At 44.5% G+C, this 20,672-nt stretch overlaps 1 protein-coding gene across 1 annotated transcript in view; it reads right to left on the reverse strand.

Moving 5' to 3' along the window:
- The window catches only part of LOC310998106 (receptor tyrosine-protein kinase erbB-4-like), a 206,413-nt gene that overhangs the window by 51,881 nt on the left and 133,860 nt on the right, over positions 1 to 20,672 (reverse strand). Inside the window, exons 4-12 of the mRNA XM_083988010.1 lie at positions 9,288 to 9,422; positions 7,942 to 8,007; positions 6,230 to 6,348; positions 5,322 to 5,463; positions 4,548 to 4,661; positions 3,090 to 3,216; positions 2,559 to 2,632; positions 1,559 to 1,649; positions 316 to 515 (exon numbers count right to left, since the gene is read on the reverse strand). Of these exons, the coding sequence (XP_083844136.1) occupies positions 316 to 515; positions 1,559 to 1,649; positions 2,559 to 2,632; positions 3,090 to 3,216; positions 4,548 to 4,661; positions 5,322 to 5,463; positions 6,230 to 6,348; positions 7,942 to 8,007; positions 9,288 to 9,422 (1,068 nt within the window). The remainder of the gene's footprint in view (positions 1 to 315; positions 516 to 1,558; positions 1,650 to 2,558; positions 2,633 to 3,089; positions 3,217 to 4,547; positions 4,662 to 5,321; positions 5,464 to 6,229; positions 6,349 to 7,941; positions 8,008 to 9,287; positions 9,423 to 20,672) is intronic.

The raw sequence follows: 20,672 nt of genomic DNA on the forward strand, positions 1-20,672 counted from the left end.
ATGTCTTCTGCTCAGTGGCTGTGATGGAAGTTTGTTTAGCTGTCACCAAGTCATGGTTTTCCTGTTGCTTAGGAGATTTTTTAGTGTGTTTGAATTTAATTAACTTGGGCGAATGTGGCAAATATTTGTGGCTTGAATTAGTGGGAATGGGAGATTATTCTCTGTTGCAGCTCGGCTTTTGTGGATTTTGTATTTTAATCCAGTTATTTATTTGCTTTTTGCACTTGTAATACAGTCAAATTTGAGGTGTGCTTTGGTTTAACAAACTAAACCCCTCTGATACGGTGCAGATCTTTGCTGACGAGCATCACTCACTGCATTCCCGTGGATCTCGGTTGTTGCGGACAAGGACCTTCTGGCTGGACGTCCTGAAGAGCGAGGTCCAGTTGACGGTGTTGTAGAAACATAAGCGGCTGTTGTTGAAGATGTAGACATTACCGGCGCTGATCTCGTCCAGCGACTGGAACTGGAGGGACGAGATCCAACGCTGCTTCAGGATCAGCAGGGAAATGCCACTTCCACTGCAGGGGGGGAGAGAGAGAGAGAAAAAGATGAATGATTTAGGAGAAAAAAGAAATAAGAAGAGATGGAGAATGGGGGAGAAGGGAGGAATTAAGGATTTAAAAGAAACAGCGTGAGGATGATTTCATGAAGAAATCTCTAACAAGATGGGAAAAGAGGACGTGAGGATTTAGAAGTATAAAGTAAAAGGACAGAGGAGTCAAGAAAGATAGAGGATGATACAGGATGAAAAAAGATGGAGGTATAGAAGGTCGATGAGGGGGTAGAGGGAGAATAATAGGATGTACAGTAGTGTGGGTGAGAAAAATGGGAGGAAGAGGAAAGATGAAGGGAGGGCAGAGGGAAACCACGAGGAGGCGGAAACAGACAAAGCGAGTTGATGGGAAAAGGAGAAAGAAAGGAAACACGGCACAGAAAGAAGAAGATGAGGCAGATGATTAAGGATGTTGCTCCAGCTCTAATGAAAGAACGCTGAGCTACATGTTCATCGCCGGTGCTTAGAAAAAAAACAAGGTGCCGTCTCTCCTGCGACACCGGCAGCACTATCGCTCACATCTGCCACTTTTTAGCCAACAAAGAACCTGTTATCACAACAGGGCTCATCAAAGCTGCGTGACAGCAGAGAGAGAGTCTGTGCCGAGCAGTGAGCACATGGGCCGCTGGCTCATTAGCTCCCACTGTTAGCATCCACAGTGAAAACAGCAAAAACGACAGAGAGACAAAGAGCGAAGACATCTCGTAGAAGGAACACGTCATTTACATATAGGAAGAGCAGAGCTGCATTAAATGCTATTTAGATTCAAAGATGTAAAAAAAAAAGAAGCAGAACATACCCTGTACTTACACTGGGGTTAATGGGCTCTAAGTGATGGTACTGTTCAGTAATCACAGTCATTACCTCTTTAAATGTACACTATAGAAGAATAACCAGGAACACGGCTGAAAACTTCATCCTGCACAGTTCTTATCAACATGCACAGGGACTGTTATTTTTGAATGCTCCATTTTGGATCTGTTTGATACAACACCAACACACCTGTAGAGAGATCTGCCTCCGATGGTTGCCAGGCTGGAAAAAACACTCAGGTCTGTCATGTTCTCGGGCCAAGACTGGATGTTCAGGTAACCTAGAGACACATCAGGTTGAAGATTGTTCTAATTAATAAAAGTTACATCATCTTTTTTTTTCTTTTTTCTTTTTAACAGTGCATGGATAATCACCAAAATGGTATTATGTCTGATGTATTTTTTTTTGTTTGAAAAAGAAAAAGAAGAGAAGGGTAAGGGATGAGTCTAGGGAGTATTTGATGAAGGGAGAATCATGAGCCATGAAATAGAAAAGAACCCTTTTGTTGCCTACATCTAAATTTAAAAAAGAAGAAAAAGAAAAAAGAAAAGCACAGTAATTTCTGTTCACGGAGTTGCACTGCAACTGTGAAGTTCAAGCGAGAGCCCATTTGCAGCGCTCGGAGGAGACAATATGCGCTAATTAAAAGAATGGGATTTAATATTCTGCACAGTTTGTCCGGTTGCACTTGCCTTTAATGACAGATTATATCAAATCAGCGTCTGTGGAAATGACATTAAAGGGATGGAGCAGGAAATGGTAGGGATTGAATGGCCATTGCTCTTTCTTATTGCCTGGGTTTTCATTATGAAAATGCAGTTTCACTCCATTAGATGTTTGGCTCAACTGCAAGTCGCAGTTTAATATGACAAAAGGGTTTGTATACGAGGTTCTGCTCATCCCTTAAGGCCTCTAATAGCTAATGAATAAATGCACACACAAGCATGCGCACACACACATCCATGCATACTGTAAGCACTTATAACTATCAGACATATGCACACAAAGAAATACTGTAATATTCACTCCAGACCACCAAAGATCAGCTTTAGACTTTCCTCTTCAAGCTTTATATTCTGACCTTAGAGGACGGATGTTTTACATGCATACACACACAGACACACACACTTGTCACATAATAACACCGGCAGTCGGTTATTCTGTGATGACTCCGGTGCTGCATTCTCACCTGTGATTTCCTTCACAGTGCGGAACACGCTGAGGCGTTCAGGGTCCAAAGGTCCAATACCGTGATACATGTCCCTGAAGTGCACACAAAGCAAACACAAAGAGAAGTGAAAACTATCTACAATACACTTTTTTTGTCTGCTTTTCTTGTCCTGTTTTGAAATTCATGGTTACACATTATACCAACCTCGGAGCTTCAAGGCACTTCGACAGCACCTTATGACTGAACAGATCGCATTCACTTTCCCGAGCCATATTTCCTCTGACACAATGTTATATTAATGCAGAACTCTTTTGTTTACTTCCCCGCGTCACTTAATTTCATGCTGCTGTTATGATAAAGTTAATATTCCTTTAGAATTAGATGTCTGCGAGCATCCCGGTGGTCTCAAAAGCTTCATTTCAGCCCAGACCGGCGCGTTCGCCGCGTTCACGGATCGATCCGGCTACTGAATGTTGTATAACGAGGCTTTCAGATTGCAACGGCGGGAAAAAAAAATTGACATGTGTGAGGTATCAAGCCGTCACTTACCCTTTAATGCCGGTAATGAGGAAGATGAGGTTGCCGTTGATTTTGGTGCAGTTGACGAATTTATCAATGTTGCTGGCGTCCACCGTCTGAGCCGTCTGCAGGCTGCCCGTCCCTATGCCGTCACACACTGACACAACGAAAGCAAACACACACGATCATATACTATTCAAGAATAATGCATAATGTTGCTTTCATCACAGTGTCCTTGAGAACCCACTATTAGCTATTTGTCTCTTTAATTCTTTATAGTCTTATAGGAAAATATGCGCCTGCTTTTGGTGCATAGACAAGGCCGTGGCCCCTCTCCATGCATTTGAATTCTTTTGATGAAAGCATGGGCGAATCCACAGCCCATTCTGCCCTATAATGAATTCATTACATCTGCATTAATTACACTTGCGGTCTAGTGTGAGCCAAGTATTTCTGACAGAGGCGGAGGGGATGATGAATAAGGTTGGCATTAAGTGGTGTAACCAGTTTTTGATAGTGATTTATACCAGCCAATTCCATATCTGAAATGTTAATTTGTTATCATTTCCCATAGTTCCTCGGGCTATCCCTCATTAACCCCTCCCTGCTGCGTGACGATGTAATCAAGAGATTAGCCAATCAATGGATGCCACCGCCCGTACGCGCAGCCTGGAGGAAAACACTGGTGTCTTCCCTCCAAAGGGAAAGGCCAGACCGGTTACCTTTGTGAGAACAATGTGATGAAGGGACTAATCCCCACGCCGTTTCATTTCACATTAGACTTTTCAGATGATGCTCTTGTGCAGAACGATTTAATCACCGAGCAGTTCCTTGTGGTGAGGATCAAGCGTGTGACCTTCATCGATGCCATATTTGTCCTATTTATCCTGCAGGATGTAATGAGCATGCACAGATGAGGATGAGGGCGTTTGGATGAATTAAAGGCTATGTTGATATTTTGGAGGAGTACATTAGAATCAATAAATCAGCTGTAAGATTATTTGGTGCAATATAAAGAAAGCTAAGCTGGCTCTGTTAAAAAATAAATTACATTTCCTATAAAGCTTTTAAAGTAATTCCTGTGGGCTACTGTTGATCCAGTATCATCACTGTTAGCATAAATCTATTAGATTAAAATGGTTTAACTGCGTAAGCTCTTGTATATACAGTAAATGCAGTGCAGTGGGAGCCAGGAAGTTGGGGCAAGCAGAGGAATGTATGTGTGTAAAACCTGTTTTTCATCTACTGAATATAACTTCCACATTACACACTGTTCTACTGGCCTAAGTACTGTACAGTATGTCCTGCACTGCACTAGAATATGGTATCATATGGGTTGTGTGCCTCACAGGGCGGTCAATGTTTTGAGAAAGTGATGGAAACATGGATGAATGCTTCACTTGCAGAAACAGTTGCCCAAAAAAACTCTTTGTGGATTGTGGGGCAATGGTGTGTGTGTAGATGAGACCTACATTCTCATTGGTTTACCTTTAGGACAGATGTCTGTGCAGGGGATGCACATCTTGATGCGTTTCTCCTCCACTTCCATCTTATTGCTGGGACACGCTTTAACACAGGAGCTGTGGTCCACCACAAAGTTATCTGTGAAAACCCAGCAGGGATGTCGGTGTTTGTTTTGCATTATCATATAAAAGCATGAAAAATGGAAGCCTTTTCCTTGTCGGAGCCCTTTTAATGGTGAGAAACTGATTGTATTTTAATCACGTCTGTGTAATGATCAAAACTAATTGTCTAATTGGGCTGCATTGCTCAAGAAAAGTAATGAATCAAATTAGTGCTCGGTGGCAACGGTGGAAAAGTGCTACTGGTGTACGCTCATTTGATGATCAGTGGAACTTGAACATGCAATCTGTTGATGTGGCTTGACTTCTAATGCACGCTCGCTGAATTACTGCTGCACTCTGACTCCGGAGCTGTGAAAGACAGAAGCGAGATTTTGCTTCCTTTTCAGCTGCCAGAAGCTGAAACAGATGGCGTTTGCAACTAGTTGATTGAGATACACAATTTATTTATGTTTGAGTCATTTATCTTCACTTTAAATAATTGTCTGGAGTCTCGTTTCAGGATAGATGGAGGATAAACGCTCCTTCGGTGGACGCCGCTGCACAGGCTATAAAACTTAATTATGAACATCGTTATGAGCATCTATGTTATTATGGAGTAATATTACATTATCTGGATCTGCCTGCAGCTGTGTGAGTGTTCACGCAGCATAGCGTTGGGTACTCCAAGCACACTTACGTGGGCACTTCTTGACGCAAAAGGCTCCATAGGTGTACTTGGCTCTGGGGTTGTGCTCCAGCTGAAAAGACGTGGGGTTGTACACAAACGGCTGAGGGCACTGGGTCACGCACGCTCCGCTGTCGTTGAAATTAGTACAAGCCTGTAGGGGAAACAAACACAGAACCATCAGAGGACGCCGGCCGGTCGGACTCCCCACGGAGAACGCGTGCTCGGGAAAGATAAGTCACCGTGAGTGATTATTGCGGCAGCATTTCATTTTTACGTGGGATCGCGGCATGTGGATCACGCCGCCCGCCGTCCCTCGTCTCTCTTCTGACGCCAAACAGGAGAGAAATTGGAGCCATTGATCTACAGCCATGATGTAAATGGCGAGAATGTTTTCCCATAATCCTCTTAAGTGTTTTGTCATCGCCGGCTACGGGCTGAAATCGCTGGGATTCAATTGAATTGGACGAACCATTCCTGTGAATTACAGCTACAATACCTCCTCTGTTCGCGTGCATGTGTGGGTCGTGCACAAGTTTGCGAAACAGAAAGAACTTGAGGTGATGAAAGGGATATTAATTGAACCACTGAATCACCAATTTGTTCCTTGAAGAGAGCCACTGCTGCAGCCTTTTACTGCCCCGTAAAATGACAAACAATTCATCAGCTGGTAAACAAAGTGGATCATATTCCGGCAGGAGGATGATAAACAGATGTTGCACTAAAAGACGTGGACACACAAATTGGAGGATGCTTGTTAGGAATGGATGACGGTCGGAGGATGTGTGTGGGAAATGAGAATGAGAGGGAAAGGGAATAGAGAAGAGAAAAGTACAAGATGGAGGAAATGAAAGGGAGACAGATTGTCTGGGTGTGTGGCATGTGTGTGTGTGTGTGTGTGTGTGTGTAATTTGACGTACGAAGCAGTCCGTGTCCTTGGGGCCTGAGCAGCCGCCGGCACACTCGCGATGGCAGCAGTCGCTGACGTAAGGCCCGAAGCATCGACCGTCACACTGCTCTGCACACACCGTCTTTGTCACTGGCCAGGAAGTGAAAAGACTGAATTTTAAAGGTCTGACACACACACACACACACACACACATACACACACACACACACACATTCACACTCATAAAAGGAGACAATACCACCACCCTCAACCTTCCTCCCACATCCTGGCTGTACACAAACACTGTCTGATGCTGGATTCGGGCAGAAACAAATGAGAGGCTTGGGCAGTCTAAAGGCCACACGAGTGGGCTTGTGACCACACGATGACACGTACGCGCTGAATGTCCAGCCGCCGTCTCCTCTCTCAACAACCGCTCTACTGATGCCCTTGACACAGCCTCTTACCCACCAACCGCTCCGGCCTCGGCTCAGTGTGTAGCCTCTGGGAAACAACACAGCGTAGCTCTCAGCGCCTCTCAGGTTCAGAGTGGGATGTCGCTGGAGTGAGTCCCCATAGATTTAAAGTTGAGGGAGAAAAGTTCCCAGTGACTCACCATATCTGTTTGCACAATGGGCGTTTTCAGCCAAGTGGGCCGACTGGCCAGAGACACCTTCCAACTGTGCTGATAATTCCCAGAAAGCCTGGCTTTATCAGTTGCTATGCCAACTCTTGTGGTAACAACGGGAGCTGTTTACTGCTTTTCCTGCGTTTTTATCATAAAACTTGGAATAAATCTGCATTCTGTCTGTTATTATTGCTAATTATTTACTCCTATAATTAGCGGTTACTCTTGGATGTGGCTCGTACCTATGGCATCAAAGTTGCTGTGATACTTGTGCTAAAGAAGAGCCTCCCACACATTACTGGGACAGTAGGAGATGTATCAGCCAGCGAGTCAGCAGGAGCTTGAAGATGAGGCATTAAAAACTGCTGTGCTCACTATCTGCTGTGTTGGGAACATAATGATGCAGTAGAGAAAAACAACAAGGCTCTGTAGTCTGTGAGTCTGCGTTAGCCTGAGAAAAACAGGCCAGTCCTTCTCCCGGTCTTTACAAGATGAGCAGAACATCCAGTAATTACATGGAGAACTAACGTTCCTCCGGTTGCCCTCCTTCCTCTGTTGTTTCTGATTGTGTTAACAATCGTGTGCTTCTGCTGCTATCAGCGGCGTTAGATAAATATTTGCTTATTTCCATTTCATCTCTTTTGTTTTTATTTTGTTTCTTGAGTTCTCCTCTTATCACACTTGCAAGAAATGATGTAATGCATTAATAAACATCTCTTCATTTTCACATTCATCCACTTATTTATTTCATTTTTGTCTCTTTTTTTTAACTTGGCCTTGATTTTGGTGTCTGAGTTCAGTGCAGTGTGAAGACAAAGCCCAAAAAACAGATGTGTGAGTCTCCCACAGTCAAAAAATAATACATCATACATGTCAAAACAGATTATAGGAGATTAGACAGTAGATTATTTTAACTCAGACTGTACTCTACTCTTCAACAGAATTTCATTAGACTGGATTTCAATGTTGGGCATCACTTTAATCTAAATCTCCTTTCTGTCTGTTTCGGATTTTCTTAATTATTTAAGGAAATAAAGAAGTAGAGTCATTTATAGGGGCATAGAGGGAATATAATACTGTAAACTTCAACTTCAGGGATGTGTGTGTATACTCACAGGTTTGGCACTGGTATTCTTGATGGCCCCAGCAGCGTCCGTTACATTTGCGATGACAGCGTTTACCTGCAGAGCACACACACACACACACAAACATACACACACACTGTGCATCAGGCAGCTCTGCAGAAAACTTCTCATGTTCTGCACTTGGAACCTCGGCCCCACACACCAAACACCTAACCGTCCACTTGTGCACGCCCCTAAAAAAACCTCCCCGACTGGTGACGATGACAGATCCGTCGAGTCTCCTCTGCTCGTCCGACAATAGGCTGGGAGTCACCGTGGCGACTCGTGGCCTGCAGAGAACATAAGTGTGAACGACAGGTCTCTACTCCCCCTCCGTCAGGCGCTCGCACAGGCAAAGTGGGACCTGACAGAGCACTCACAGCCTTCATCTGCCAGTGGCCCATCATCAAGGCTTAATTGACTATGGGTTAATTACATAGTAAGTGGAACAGAGCAGCAGATTGTCACCCTGCCCCTTCAACCACTCCCACAGTGGGGCTGTTAATGTTAAATACTAACTACAGCTTGGCAAAGGCCCTCGATTTGGCAACCTCAACTCCCACACACTCTCTTTGTCATTTTTGGCCAACCTCCTCTGTTCCTTGTTGCTTTTCATCCACCTCCTCCTCCGTCAGTGCCATCTAATCAACAAAATAGCAACATTTTACACATATTGTTCTTTGAAGTATCTTCATCAAACTTTACTTTACAGCAACCAGCTCTGCTTGATGTCTAACTCTAGTCATCACTATGCAGATTTGCTTCTGCTGGCTCTCTAAACACAGAAACGCTACTGTCTTTTCATCAAAGAAACTTTTTAATGTTTGCACCGTTGTCTTCATCTGTCCCCATTCTTCACCCTGACATGTTCTGATACGGAGCGCCCGGAGAAACGGCGCCGCTTTCCCCCGTCTCTGCCTTCAAATGAGCAAGAAGAAGCCTGTCCAAAAATGTGCAGAAAACTTTGAGCGAGTCTGTCTCTAACAGCCAGTTCTTCTGACACAGAATGTCCGCCGGATAGTGACGCCTGTTATGTCCAAAGCAAAAGGGATCTGAGGGACTGTAGGGACCGCGAAACGGGGGGAGCAAGGGGAAGTGGGTAGCTTCAAACCAGCTGTCGGATTCACTGAGATTTAAAAAGGAGCGCAGCAGGCAGCGGCTCCATGGGCCTCGCTGCTGAGCTGCTACCACACCACTGCAATGGGAAGGTTCACACGTTGATCTAACACCATGTGATTTCGCTTGCAAATGACCAGCAGGCAAACAGAATGAATAAAAAAAAGGGGTACGGCATGATTATTGCTGCTGATGCTGGAGATTTCTGTGCCCGTACTCACATCCAAGGTTGCTGTTGTTGGACGGCACCACCAGCAGCTCGGCCTCCGGGTTCTTGAAAATGTCGCGCCAGTGGATGGTGTCGGCGTGACACAGGAATTTGTTCTGGTCAATGTAAAGACTCCCGTTCAGTATCTCTGCACAGGAAGAGAGAGAAAAAAGAGAGAGGGGGAGAAAGAGAGAAATGAGCACATAGTAGATATATAGTACATGTACATGATGGCAGAAAATCAATACCTCAAGGTTAACTCCCATCGTCCCTATGTCTCAAAGTACGGTGATGCATACTGGTGTTCCTTGAAGTGCATCAGAGCATGAAGATGAACGCCACTGACAAATGCACACAGTAATTCAATAGCATGTCTAAAGACAATGATGTTTCATACAGAGGAACGCCACAGGAAAAAAAAAAAAAAAGTTACATTGATTTTACAATGTAAACAGCTTTGCTCCTGAAGAGAACTCAAAACCGTACGGCTGTATCATTTCCTAATTACGCATCAAGTATTAAATAATTTCATTTAGCAAATAAGAGCTTTAACGAGTTAGAATGTCGCTGGAAGAGACCAGATACTTGTTGCGTTAATTAAAACTGAAGTAGTAAACTGGAGCGGTGATATAGCTTTACTCCAGTCCTCACTGAGGGATACTGTTAAATGAGGACGGGGGTAGAATTTCCCTCTGAGGGCGTGATGCCGAAGGAATAGGGCAGTTTATGTGCATTTGAATCCTGTAATTCATCGGTTTCTGGTTGAGTTGGAAAAAAAAGAAGAAGGGAGAAAAAAAGCAGTTAGAAACGTCTTCAATTTTTTATTGTTCCACCATTATCTTCAAGGGCTCTCTCCTGGCGCAGAAGAGCCCAAATCACCAAACTGGCTCAGAAAATAAGGGATCACAGCTCTCTTGACCTACTCCACTTCTCTCTATCAGAGTGAGAGCTGATGCACCAAAGACAAAGCCCAGCTCCTCATCCCGCATTTGCTTTAATAGCAAAAATATGTTGCTTTTCAAGGACCAGTGCCCTTAACAGATGCCTGCGCATGGAGCATGATAACTAATTCTAATCCCTCTGCCTGTTATTTATCCAGGTTTTGAATATGGACAGAGGATGAAATGATGCTGCAGTAATCCCCCCCCCACCACCCGCTCTCAAGCCGTGACCTAAGGCAGAAGAAAAACAACAGCCCCCATCAGTGCCTCTTTCTCTCCGGGACACCGGCTTGCTGCATTATTTAACCGAGTTGAGGGATTTAGATACAATTCACCTTGCATCCCCCTTCTCCTTGAATATGAAGCACCGCCTGATTCCATGAAAGTACTTGTCATAATAAATGAAATTTTATATAAAAAAAAAGTAACAATGTGGTTCAGATTAGGGCTGGATTAGCTGGAGGTAAAGAAGGGTATTATCTCCCCGGGCAGATTATTAACAGCGTATGAGTTATGCGGACGATCCAGCAGGCGAGGAGCACACGCAGGAAGCTAATCATTACCATCCGACACCCTGATTAAGGAAGTGGGCCTTGGGAGCGACGGGGACATTTATTCAAAGCCCTCTTAGAGGTGACATGGCCCTCCGTCTGCCCGCTGAATGGCCTACAGCCGCGGCTTCATGTAATCATGTTTCCGTCACAATGGGCGATTTATCAGGGGGTGTTTTACATTCATGGATGGTGGGTGAGAAGACAGGGGCAGGCCTTTATTCAGATAGAACCGACCACACTGTCAGCATGCTTTGATGCCATTTTTAAATACTCTTAGCAGTCTATTATACAGCCGATATCTCAGATATGACACATGCTTGACACTATATGTATAACAATACACCGTCTAAGCACATCATTATCTTCATTAAATGTGGATTTCCTTTTAACCCACTCGAAATTACAGCCTGGTTTCCCTCAGGTCACCTTGAAATGACACAAGTCTCAGTTGTTGTGTTGCTTCACTCCTCCTCTCTCCAACTTAACACCAGTGTACACTGCACGCAACGCAAAACAAGGAGGGTCAGCTGGTCAGCTATTTCCACGGAAATAGGAGCTTAAATTTGATAAATAATGAACTCTTCCAACACCCAGAGGTCCTTAGTTGTAATGCTAAACCTGTAAAAACGTGGTTTTCTTTTCAAGGAAACACTGAAAAGCCTCGGTGCTTCTGAATAATGTTTTATTTTATGAGAGAATACAGACTCAGCAGAAGTTGTCTCTCGTACTTTGTAGTGCAGATCAAGGACGTAGCGTTGCTTTTGTTCGACGTTCAGAAAAGAAAAAAAAGTGATATCGGTTGAGCTTCATTGAATGGATGTGGCGGAACAACAGAACTGGGGCTGTGACAACCGGCTGTGTTTAGAGAAACACATGAGAGCTCTTACAGCCACAACTAAAATAAAGCTTGAGAGTCGACACTGGTCACGGGACATAGGGATAATATGTTCCCTGGGTCCTACTGTGTTCCCTGCTTTGGATGTAACCGGGGAACATTGGACCCTTTTGGGGAAAAGTGGGGAACATAGGACCCTCTATGTCCCCCACTTTTCCCCAAAAGGACCCGGGTAAAATGCAATTTTTGGTCCCATACCTGGAAGTGAAGTTGTGACTTTGCAGATTTTTGCCTATTTTTGAGTGAGAAGTTGAGTTGTCCCATTGGTTGGGTTTAGGAAATGAAGAAAGGAGTTTAGTAAAAAGACCAGGGGCTAGACAGGCCACATACAGTAGATAGAGAGAATCGACCGGCAACCGTGGGGAACATAGGAAACTTTAAAAAAAAACATAGGATATAAGGGAAGTAGGGAACATACTGTAGGTACGCTCCCCTCACTCACAATGAGGACCGTTGGTGCTGTCGTTTAGCATGTTAGCATGCTGACGTGCACTGCAGCTCATTAGCGCTGAGCACACGGTACAATTGAAGCTGATGGGAATGTCATTAGCTGTGACCTCATGATGATAAAGGATGAGACGGGAGCTCATCAACATGGATCCTGTAGCTAGCTGCACCAGCGCGGCTGAAAACTGCTTGCAAACGTCTTGACAAGCAATAAATATTGGAATAATAATAATTTCTGCATTTGAAGCCTTTGAGGGATGACACTTCAAATCAATTTAGCTTTTATGGAGAGCCGTCTTTCTGTTCGACCCCTCCCTGCACAGTCCCAAATGCTCTTTTAAGTGCCGATGTCCAGCCCCCCCCCCCCCACCATTCGCTGAGAGACAAATTGCCACCTCTGCTGTCCATCCAGAGAAGGGCACTAACTCTTCCAGAGGGATGACAAGTCTCTGTCGGATGGTCATTCATTAACGTGCGACAGTCCTGCGCCACCGCCCACCCTTCCTCCTCCCTGCCCCTCTCCAGTACCCCCCCCCACCCAGTGAAGCCCTCACCCCTCGATGCTTCGATCTTCCCATCAGGATGGGAGATCTACAGTCCACCATCGGCTTTACACACCCACCCACCCACCACCACCACCCAATCCCCTCACTCTCCACACTCCTGTGATTCACGGGGTAGTCATAAAACCTATTGTCCTGCATCAGAGGAGAGGGGGGAGGAGCTGGGGGGGGTGGGAGATGGAGAGGGCAGGGGAAGAGGGAGGGAAGAGAGAGAACACGAGGGAGAGGGAGAAGCGGTTATAGTCCAGCCTAACAAAATTAATTCTATGATTTGAAGTAATAAACCCCAGACATTTTATACAAATAGACTACACGGGACTTTACTGGGACGACTCTGTAATGTCGTGATTCATGAAGGCTTTTCCTGTTGCAGCAGTAAAAGATCATGAGCCAGTGAGACAATACAGGAGCAGGGAAAACGTGTAGGTCAAGTTAAACTGAATAAATGTCATTCATGAAGTCACAAGTAACTGCAAGGCAAGATTCATTTGTTTTAGATTGTGTCTCTCCGATGAAAGCTAATTTGTTTGCGACCAGTTATCAAGGTGATTTCCATTCTGCAGTTTTCAAATTGTACATGAATAAGTCTGAAACCTTGGAGTTCGAAAAGCTGAGTGATGAGGAGACTGCAACCTTCCTCTATTTAATACATAAAACAAACCTGTCGTTTTGACATCACGCTTTCTACAAGAAATAAAACCTTTTTCTCTCTTTCTTGATTTAATGCAGAGTTTTTGCTACTTTTAATCATCACCTAGAGGCAGCATGTGTTTTTCTGGATGCTGAGAGGATCAACAGCTTGTATTGATTTCTATGATATCCATCCCCTCAATCACTCCATCATTATTTTTCAGTAAGAAGAAAGGACAGGGTAGCTGGTGTGAAAAACAACAGTGTACGCAATCCTTCTTTAAACTGGAATTTAATTCACTTTAGGAAAGTCTTTTGGTTTTAGATTCCAACCATTTTAAAAGGTGAAGATAACGTCTGCCGCGTCTGGAACATCGTGATTAAGTGATGCTGTAATGGCAGCTTTTGATGTTAATTAAATTCTAGTTGACCAGAGAAATGATTTCAGCTGGAGAGGAGCAATTGTGGGATTCAGTTAAGTTACCACTGATCATATCATGCAATTCACTGTAGATGGGCGCTGGGTTTAAAGACACTTTGATGGACTTTGCCGCCTTTAAAATGGCTCGATAACACACACACACACACACACACACACACACACACACACACACACACACACACACACACAAAAGCTCTCATCCCTCCGTCTGATCGCCTGTATGTTGCTGGGTGACATAGTTCCCAGTGATGCTGTTTTTTGTGAGTGCACGGTGCCGAGGGCTCAGCCGCCATATGCTCAGGTCATGTCGGATCAAAACTGTTTGTGGGGGAGCGTTTCACTCCATCTCTCTTGGCAGTAAAACAAAATGATGGAGAAGGGAATAAAAAACTACATCACACCAAGTGAACGTTGAAGTGTCTTGTTGGATCAGACGTTGGGTTTGATGCAGAACTGTGCGGTTCACTGGAGGAGAATGTGATCATGTAAAACTGAATAAACTGATGAATGAATAATGGCTTTATTTAACTGCTCCTCTTCTTACGAAATGCATTCACTGTCTTTCTCATAGTTGAATAGAGACAACGAAAATTAAACTAAAATTAACAAACTTGCAGCTTCCAATAACAAACTGTGACTCACATTTCAACTCCTGTGGGTGTTACGTCTGGACAAAAGCAAATCAGCTCAACTATACAATAGAAAAACTTTTGTTTTCCACTTACTGATTTGACAGAGACAGAGAAAAGCTTAAAAAACTTGACCACAACTGGTTTAACTCTGAAGTGAAGCCAGCCTCACAAAACATAAAAAAGTACAACAACATGCAGATCTGTCATCCGTTTCTAATTAACACAATGGGCAAAGCTGTTGGATTTATCTTAAACTTTGAAATTAATTGGTGATTGCAATCTTGTACCTTTATTATTGTTACATAAATATATTTATCTACACTGGGAAATTCTGATTATTTACTAATCACAACTGCGCAGGACACAAATGAAAGAACACGACAGACACAAGCTTTGTATAATGCGACATTTAGTTGATGAATTAACTAATGAAAGGGCAAAACGCTGGTCTGAAATTAATGAGTGAGCACTTGAGGAAACCTGATAAGGAAGTTCCCTGCTTTTTCATTGATATGCAACACTTATTCCATCACTTAGCTGCCACTCTCATCCAGACAATAAACAGCATGGCAACAGAGTGCTGATAACATCCCTGTGACCGCTGCATGAAAACAGAGGTGTAACTTCATTTCCTGCCATTGTTTATTTGTACTGAGCTGCAAAGTCACTCCAAGAAGAGAACAGGCCAATCGGTGCACAGATTGTTAAGGAAGTAAAAATGATCCCGGTGCCTAGTTGCCTTTGCACGCCAATTAAGTTCATTTTACTGTCGTTCAGTAGAGCGAAGAGCCTCTATTTTGAAGTAGTTTCTAGGCGATGATGGCCCCAGCACCAATCAGTGGCCATAGCTCTATAGGGAGCCGGCTGATGAGCTTTCATCAGTGCTGCTAGCCACTTGTCCCACATCTCTTTCTCTCGCTAATTATGCTGATGAATAAGGCCGTAATAGTGATCCGTCCTCCGGTGATGAGTCCATGAGTTTGCCGTTATTGTCTCGTCTCCAGGGCGGCGGGGCATCACATATCACACAGCTCGAGTGGAGTGCATTTGGGTGATCCACTATGCTCTTTTTTATTAGGCTCATCCCTCCATCCCTTTGTCGTCCTCCGCCCCCGTCCCCCTCCCGCATTGAAATGCACTTTCTCACTCTGGTGAAGGGCCTCCGACTTGCTGAGCACGGGGAACAGAGGAATCGAGATGATCACTCTTTCTCTCCACAGCCGGGTGCACTTTTCTTTTCTGGAGACGCGTTAACGGACGGGCAAGGGGGGGGGGGGGGGGGGGCACGTGAGAAAAAAAAAGGAAAGATGACGCACAAATTGCACGTTTAGTCACGTATCTCTAAACATGTGAAACGTGTGAAATGCTGCACGCAGACACGCAAAATCCCTCTGATAAACACCTCCTGTCCCAACAGCAAAAAGCATCTTGGAGCGCGGTTGCATCACGTCGACAAAGCCTCACATTTGTAGGCAGAGCTGTAGAGTTAAGCCGAGGCTTTACCTCTTAAATGCCAATTAATCACTCAGTGCTTTGGAGAGAAATGCGACGAGCCCAAGGGAAGAATCCTCAGTTTTTTTCCACAGAAATAAGTGAAATGCACCTTTATATATATATATATATATATACACACAATCCAACGCTGGACAGGACACCATATATACTGTACTGTATATATATATCAACAGCCTCAGCAACATCCAAATGCAGTGCGTTTTGCTATGTATACATCTCATCACTTCCAGCTCATGTTTCACATTAAAAGCCACATGGCTCCAATGAAATCATATGGAAATACGGCACATTAAAGGTCTCCCATACAATAACTGTACAGCAAGTGTTTGATCATCAAATACATTAATCTGACATATGGAGTGAACACTAAAGGAAAGAAATCACATATATCTATGTGTAGATCAGTAATTAGCTGCTACGCTAAACATCTGTATCCTTACTAAGGCTGTTATTATCAAAGACGCTGTGGCACCTTGCAAAGCCTTCTGGGTAGGCGAGGTTAATCTGTTTTATGCTTCTCATGTGAAAGGATTTGACCCAATTGTAATTAATAACTGAGTGAGACTTGTGAATTTCTTTTTTATTATGTTATCTTTGTCATTTCCTTCCCCACAAATGTAATTTTTCCACACTACGTTACTGATTACCCAGAAGGCCAGAGCATTATTTGAAGTCTGGCTTTTTTATTGGAGGATCTATGGTATCAGAGAGACCTGTAAACTCTTTGCATTCATTTACATGCATCGGTTCCCGGTGCCGAGCGTGGCCTGTGACACAGCGCAGACAGCTGGCATGACAGAAGGTGCCGGAGTGGGGGAACGAAACAAATTGCCTTCATTTTCTTAGAGTGCAACCTCTTCAGGGAACACCGATGAACATTACTGAAATGGCAACAAATCTGCGACTCTGGGAAATAATGACTCGCGTTAGAGCCACAGAAGAAAAGTTAAAGAAACAGCTGAAGACGGAGAGAGATTGTGTTTGTGTTCCTTTTTGCTGTCCTGGGCTACATTTTCAATTTCTCTCAGATAATAAGGACAATTACTTATAGAAATTACTGTTCCTCCATACAGAATGAGTCAGAGGGAATCGGTGGACACGGCAACACTAACACTAAACTAACAGACAGAAAAGAGGTTCAGAAAACAAAGGCAGCTGCACAAGTTGTCTTCCTCCACACCAAACGGCTTTCATTTCAAGGTTTCCACATACCACTTTGAACTTCACACATGTATAATATGAGGCAACGAGAGAACGCTGCACTGAGATCAGTAGAACCAGGGGAACAATAAAGCTTTCGGGTCCCCACACTGGTGTAAAGAAAAGCCTCTTTCATCTTTATGACTGCGATGTCCACAATATACTGTCTCTTCTGAACTACACTGCAGCAGGAGGAGAACAAAGAGATGACACACACATATGGGTGTGTGTGCACGGATCGGAGGGTTAATTGGGATGCATGTGGGCGTGTCAGGGTCCGAGTGTGTACGGATGTGTGTGCGCACGCCAAAATCGAACTCCCCTACAATTAAAATGAAACTGTGCTCGTCTGTCCAATTCGGTCCGCGGCCAATTTACAGTCAGACAAAGAAACCCCACAATTTGAGGTAAACACATGACTTAACTGGAAAACAAGCAGTGGGTCCCTGAGGAAAGCCTGTGTGTAATTGTGAAGCACTCCACTGTACAGTGCCTCCGAGCATGTTTACTCTAAAGAGGAAAAGAGGGAAAAGAAAAAAGAAACAGAAGCTGTTGAGAAAGTAGCTGCTTAAGTGAAAACGACTCCTCAAATCCCATGAATAACTGTTAAGTCTCCAAACTGCAAACAAGCCGCCGGTAGATAAATGGCTGCAGATCGCCAAGATAATAGAGACAGAAAAAAGCCACTAGTTTGCCTCCAGCCATACACACACACACAACAAAAAAAAGTAAAGCATCAGCAGAAGGTGGTGTGGCGGTACGAGTGACCGAAATGAAATGAACTTTTCAGAGTGCAAAGTGGGTGAGTGTGTCTTTCCGGTAGGGGAAACATTTTGCTCCTGTAGTTGCACATTTTATAAAGAGCTGCATTATTCACACACCTAAAAAGCTGTCAAAGGCCTGCGCCGTGTTTTATAAATGATACAATTCTTACGAGCAAATCCACACTGACTCGGGGGGTGGGGGTGGGGTGTGGGGGGGCTCTGACTTGAGGAGAACTTATCTGATCTTCACGGAAAGGCGGAGGTGGGTCTCCAGAGTCCCGTTTCCCCACTTCTCCATTATTAGCTCTGCCAGCCAAAGAGATATTGTGCTCGGTGACAAATGGGAGAGGAGTGCTAGGGCGCAGACAGTGCGGGGGAGGTCCCCTCCACTACTCCCCCCCTCCCCAGCCACCCTACCCTCCCCTCCACCTCCCTCCTCTCCCACGATCCGGTATGCTGCCGCCGCGTCCTCCCCGATAACCATAATTGTGTTTTAAAGCCCCTGATTAAATTTTGCAGTCTCGAATGATATTGTTTTGCCATGAATCCTTATGAAAAATGCTCCATGTTAGGAGATTATGGAAACTGTGTAGGCACCGAGAGGAGCAGCTAAAAGGTGGAGGCGAAGATGAAGGCTCTTTCTTTCTTTTTTCTTCAGTGGACGCTAAATGAATCCCTGCTATCAGTCTTCCTCTCCTCCGCCACCCACTCCTGCTCCACCTGTCCGTCTTATAAACACACATGGACAGGGACGGTCCCTCCTTTTTCACAAAAGTTCCCCCACTCTCTCTCCAGAACACACCCACAGGCGGAGCGGTGACACAGCACTCACAATGAGGAAAACTTTCAGACATTTGGCTCAGACATAATAAAAAAAGAAGGCTTCGAAATTAAAAAAGAAAAAAAAGGAAAAAAGGAAAATATATTCCAGCGTCAATCTTTAAACTTTTGCCTGTCTCGTTATTTTATTGTCATAATGTAAATCTCCCGGAAGAGTTGCGGTGCTTCTGATGGAGGCCGGCTTTTTCGGTCTTTTTTAGAGGTGACACAAAATGCAATCAGGGCGAATGAGGAAGCAGCAAATTCAATAATGGAGGCAAATGAAAATGGAACTGGAGACTCTGCACTTAAGGCAGGATGGGCTCACGGCCCTAATAAGGCCTCTTCTGTCACCGCTTCCCTGCATCTAAATTAACCAGAGGCCCTCCAATCAGCACAGGCAAACAAAAGAGCCAGCCAAAGAGATGAGAGCGCCGCTGAATGTTAATCAGGGGAACGAACAGCAGTGGTCATCACACTGTGTGTACGAGCGTGTGTGTGGTGTACTGGTGAGAAATCTATTACCACTCTACGCCTCAGAGACGCTGTGTTGAAGGATGCATGGGTTTCTGGTGAGTTAGGATTTTGTGCGGCTTTGAAAATCAATTTAAATCACAGTTTTCTTTCTCTTACCAGTTGTGTGTTTTTGAAGTTTTAAAACTGAGCGTTTAATGTCTCTGTGACCCGCGGGTCAAGCAACTCGCTCATCAAATAAATTGCCAGGTGCAGTGTGGAAGTACAAACAGCCTCAGAATTGCAGTCCCGTGTTGTTTCTCCACAGCGGCAGTGATAGGTTGTTTCACAGTGGACTTCCCCCGACAGTCCGTCGACTCTCTGCTCTGTTATTGTGCAGGAAATAGTGTTCTGGTCCAATTGCCCAGGCTACAAACATCAAACTGAAATTTAGAGGGCACTATGGACGGAGCATAGGGGAGCCACCATGATGGTAAAACTGCTGAGCAGCTTAGCTCCTATAACTCAAAATGTGGGTTATTATTAAATGTCCACTCTTGACTCGGGGAAAGAAAAGGGTTCCTGTAGGGCTTTAATGTGTGTACTTGAACACCTGCAGTGCACAAGTGTACACGCACAAACACGCTGCTTGTCTGACGCGCGTTTTGTAATTCAAATCGGACTCATTACATATTTCCATGGAGCAAAAAATGCTTAAGAAGTGTCGGGAGTGGAGCTAACCCCTCTGCATTAAAATTGACACTTACAATGGGCTAAATGGGCAATTTGTCATTTTCTGGCACAGAGCTGCAGCACTCATCCCTCCACTTGGGTAATTTGGGACACACCGACACGGACGCACACACCAGCAAATCAACTATGACCAGTAAATTGCCTCCATCTGGTTCTACAGTATATTTAGTGTGCGGTTGTGTCAGCCAGACTGTCCTCGGCTCCGCCTCCACCTTGTGCGACGTCTTTGCGCGGACGTACTCATCGGTGATGATTGGCCAACGCATGCTCTAACTGATGGATTTGCAAGTTTGGAGTGAAGTCAACAATCTCAAGAGGGGCTTGGACTGAGGCGCAGGGGCACTTGGGGGGGGAAAAATAAATAATAAAACGGACGCAAAAATGCTATTAAAACTCGTCAAAGTCAAGCAGGTTACAGACGCCTGGGAGAGAACGCACACATACACACACACACATGAACACACTGCAATGCACTGCACCATTTATTTTACCCAGGACCCCAAAGCGCAAAAATATGTTGCAATGTCAGGAGGGTGGCATGTGCCCGGTGGCAACACAAACAAGCCTCTTTGAATATAATTACTGTCGAATGAAAAGCTGCACGTCAATGACGATGCACTTTTTCAGGTTATCTCATGAAAAGGTTGTATGATCCCATGTGGGTGGACGGTTTTCAGAAACCTGCACAGAGGTGTGTGGTTGTTTTGACCCTGGATTATTAAAGCCAGTTCATTTCACTTGCTCTCTTTGAAGGCAAACCGACGCTCGCAGCGTGTAGCTCAGATCAGTT

This window comes from Trachurus trachurus, assembly GCF_905171665.1.
Source record: "Trachurus trachurus genome assembly, chromosome: 2".
NCBI lineage: Eukaryota > Metazoa > Chordata > Actinopteri > Carangiformes > Carangidae > Trachurus > Trachurus trachurus.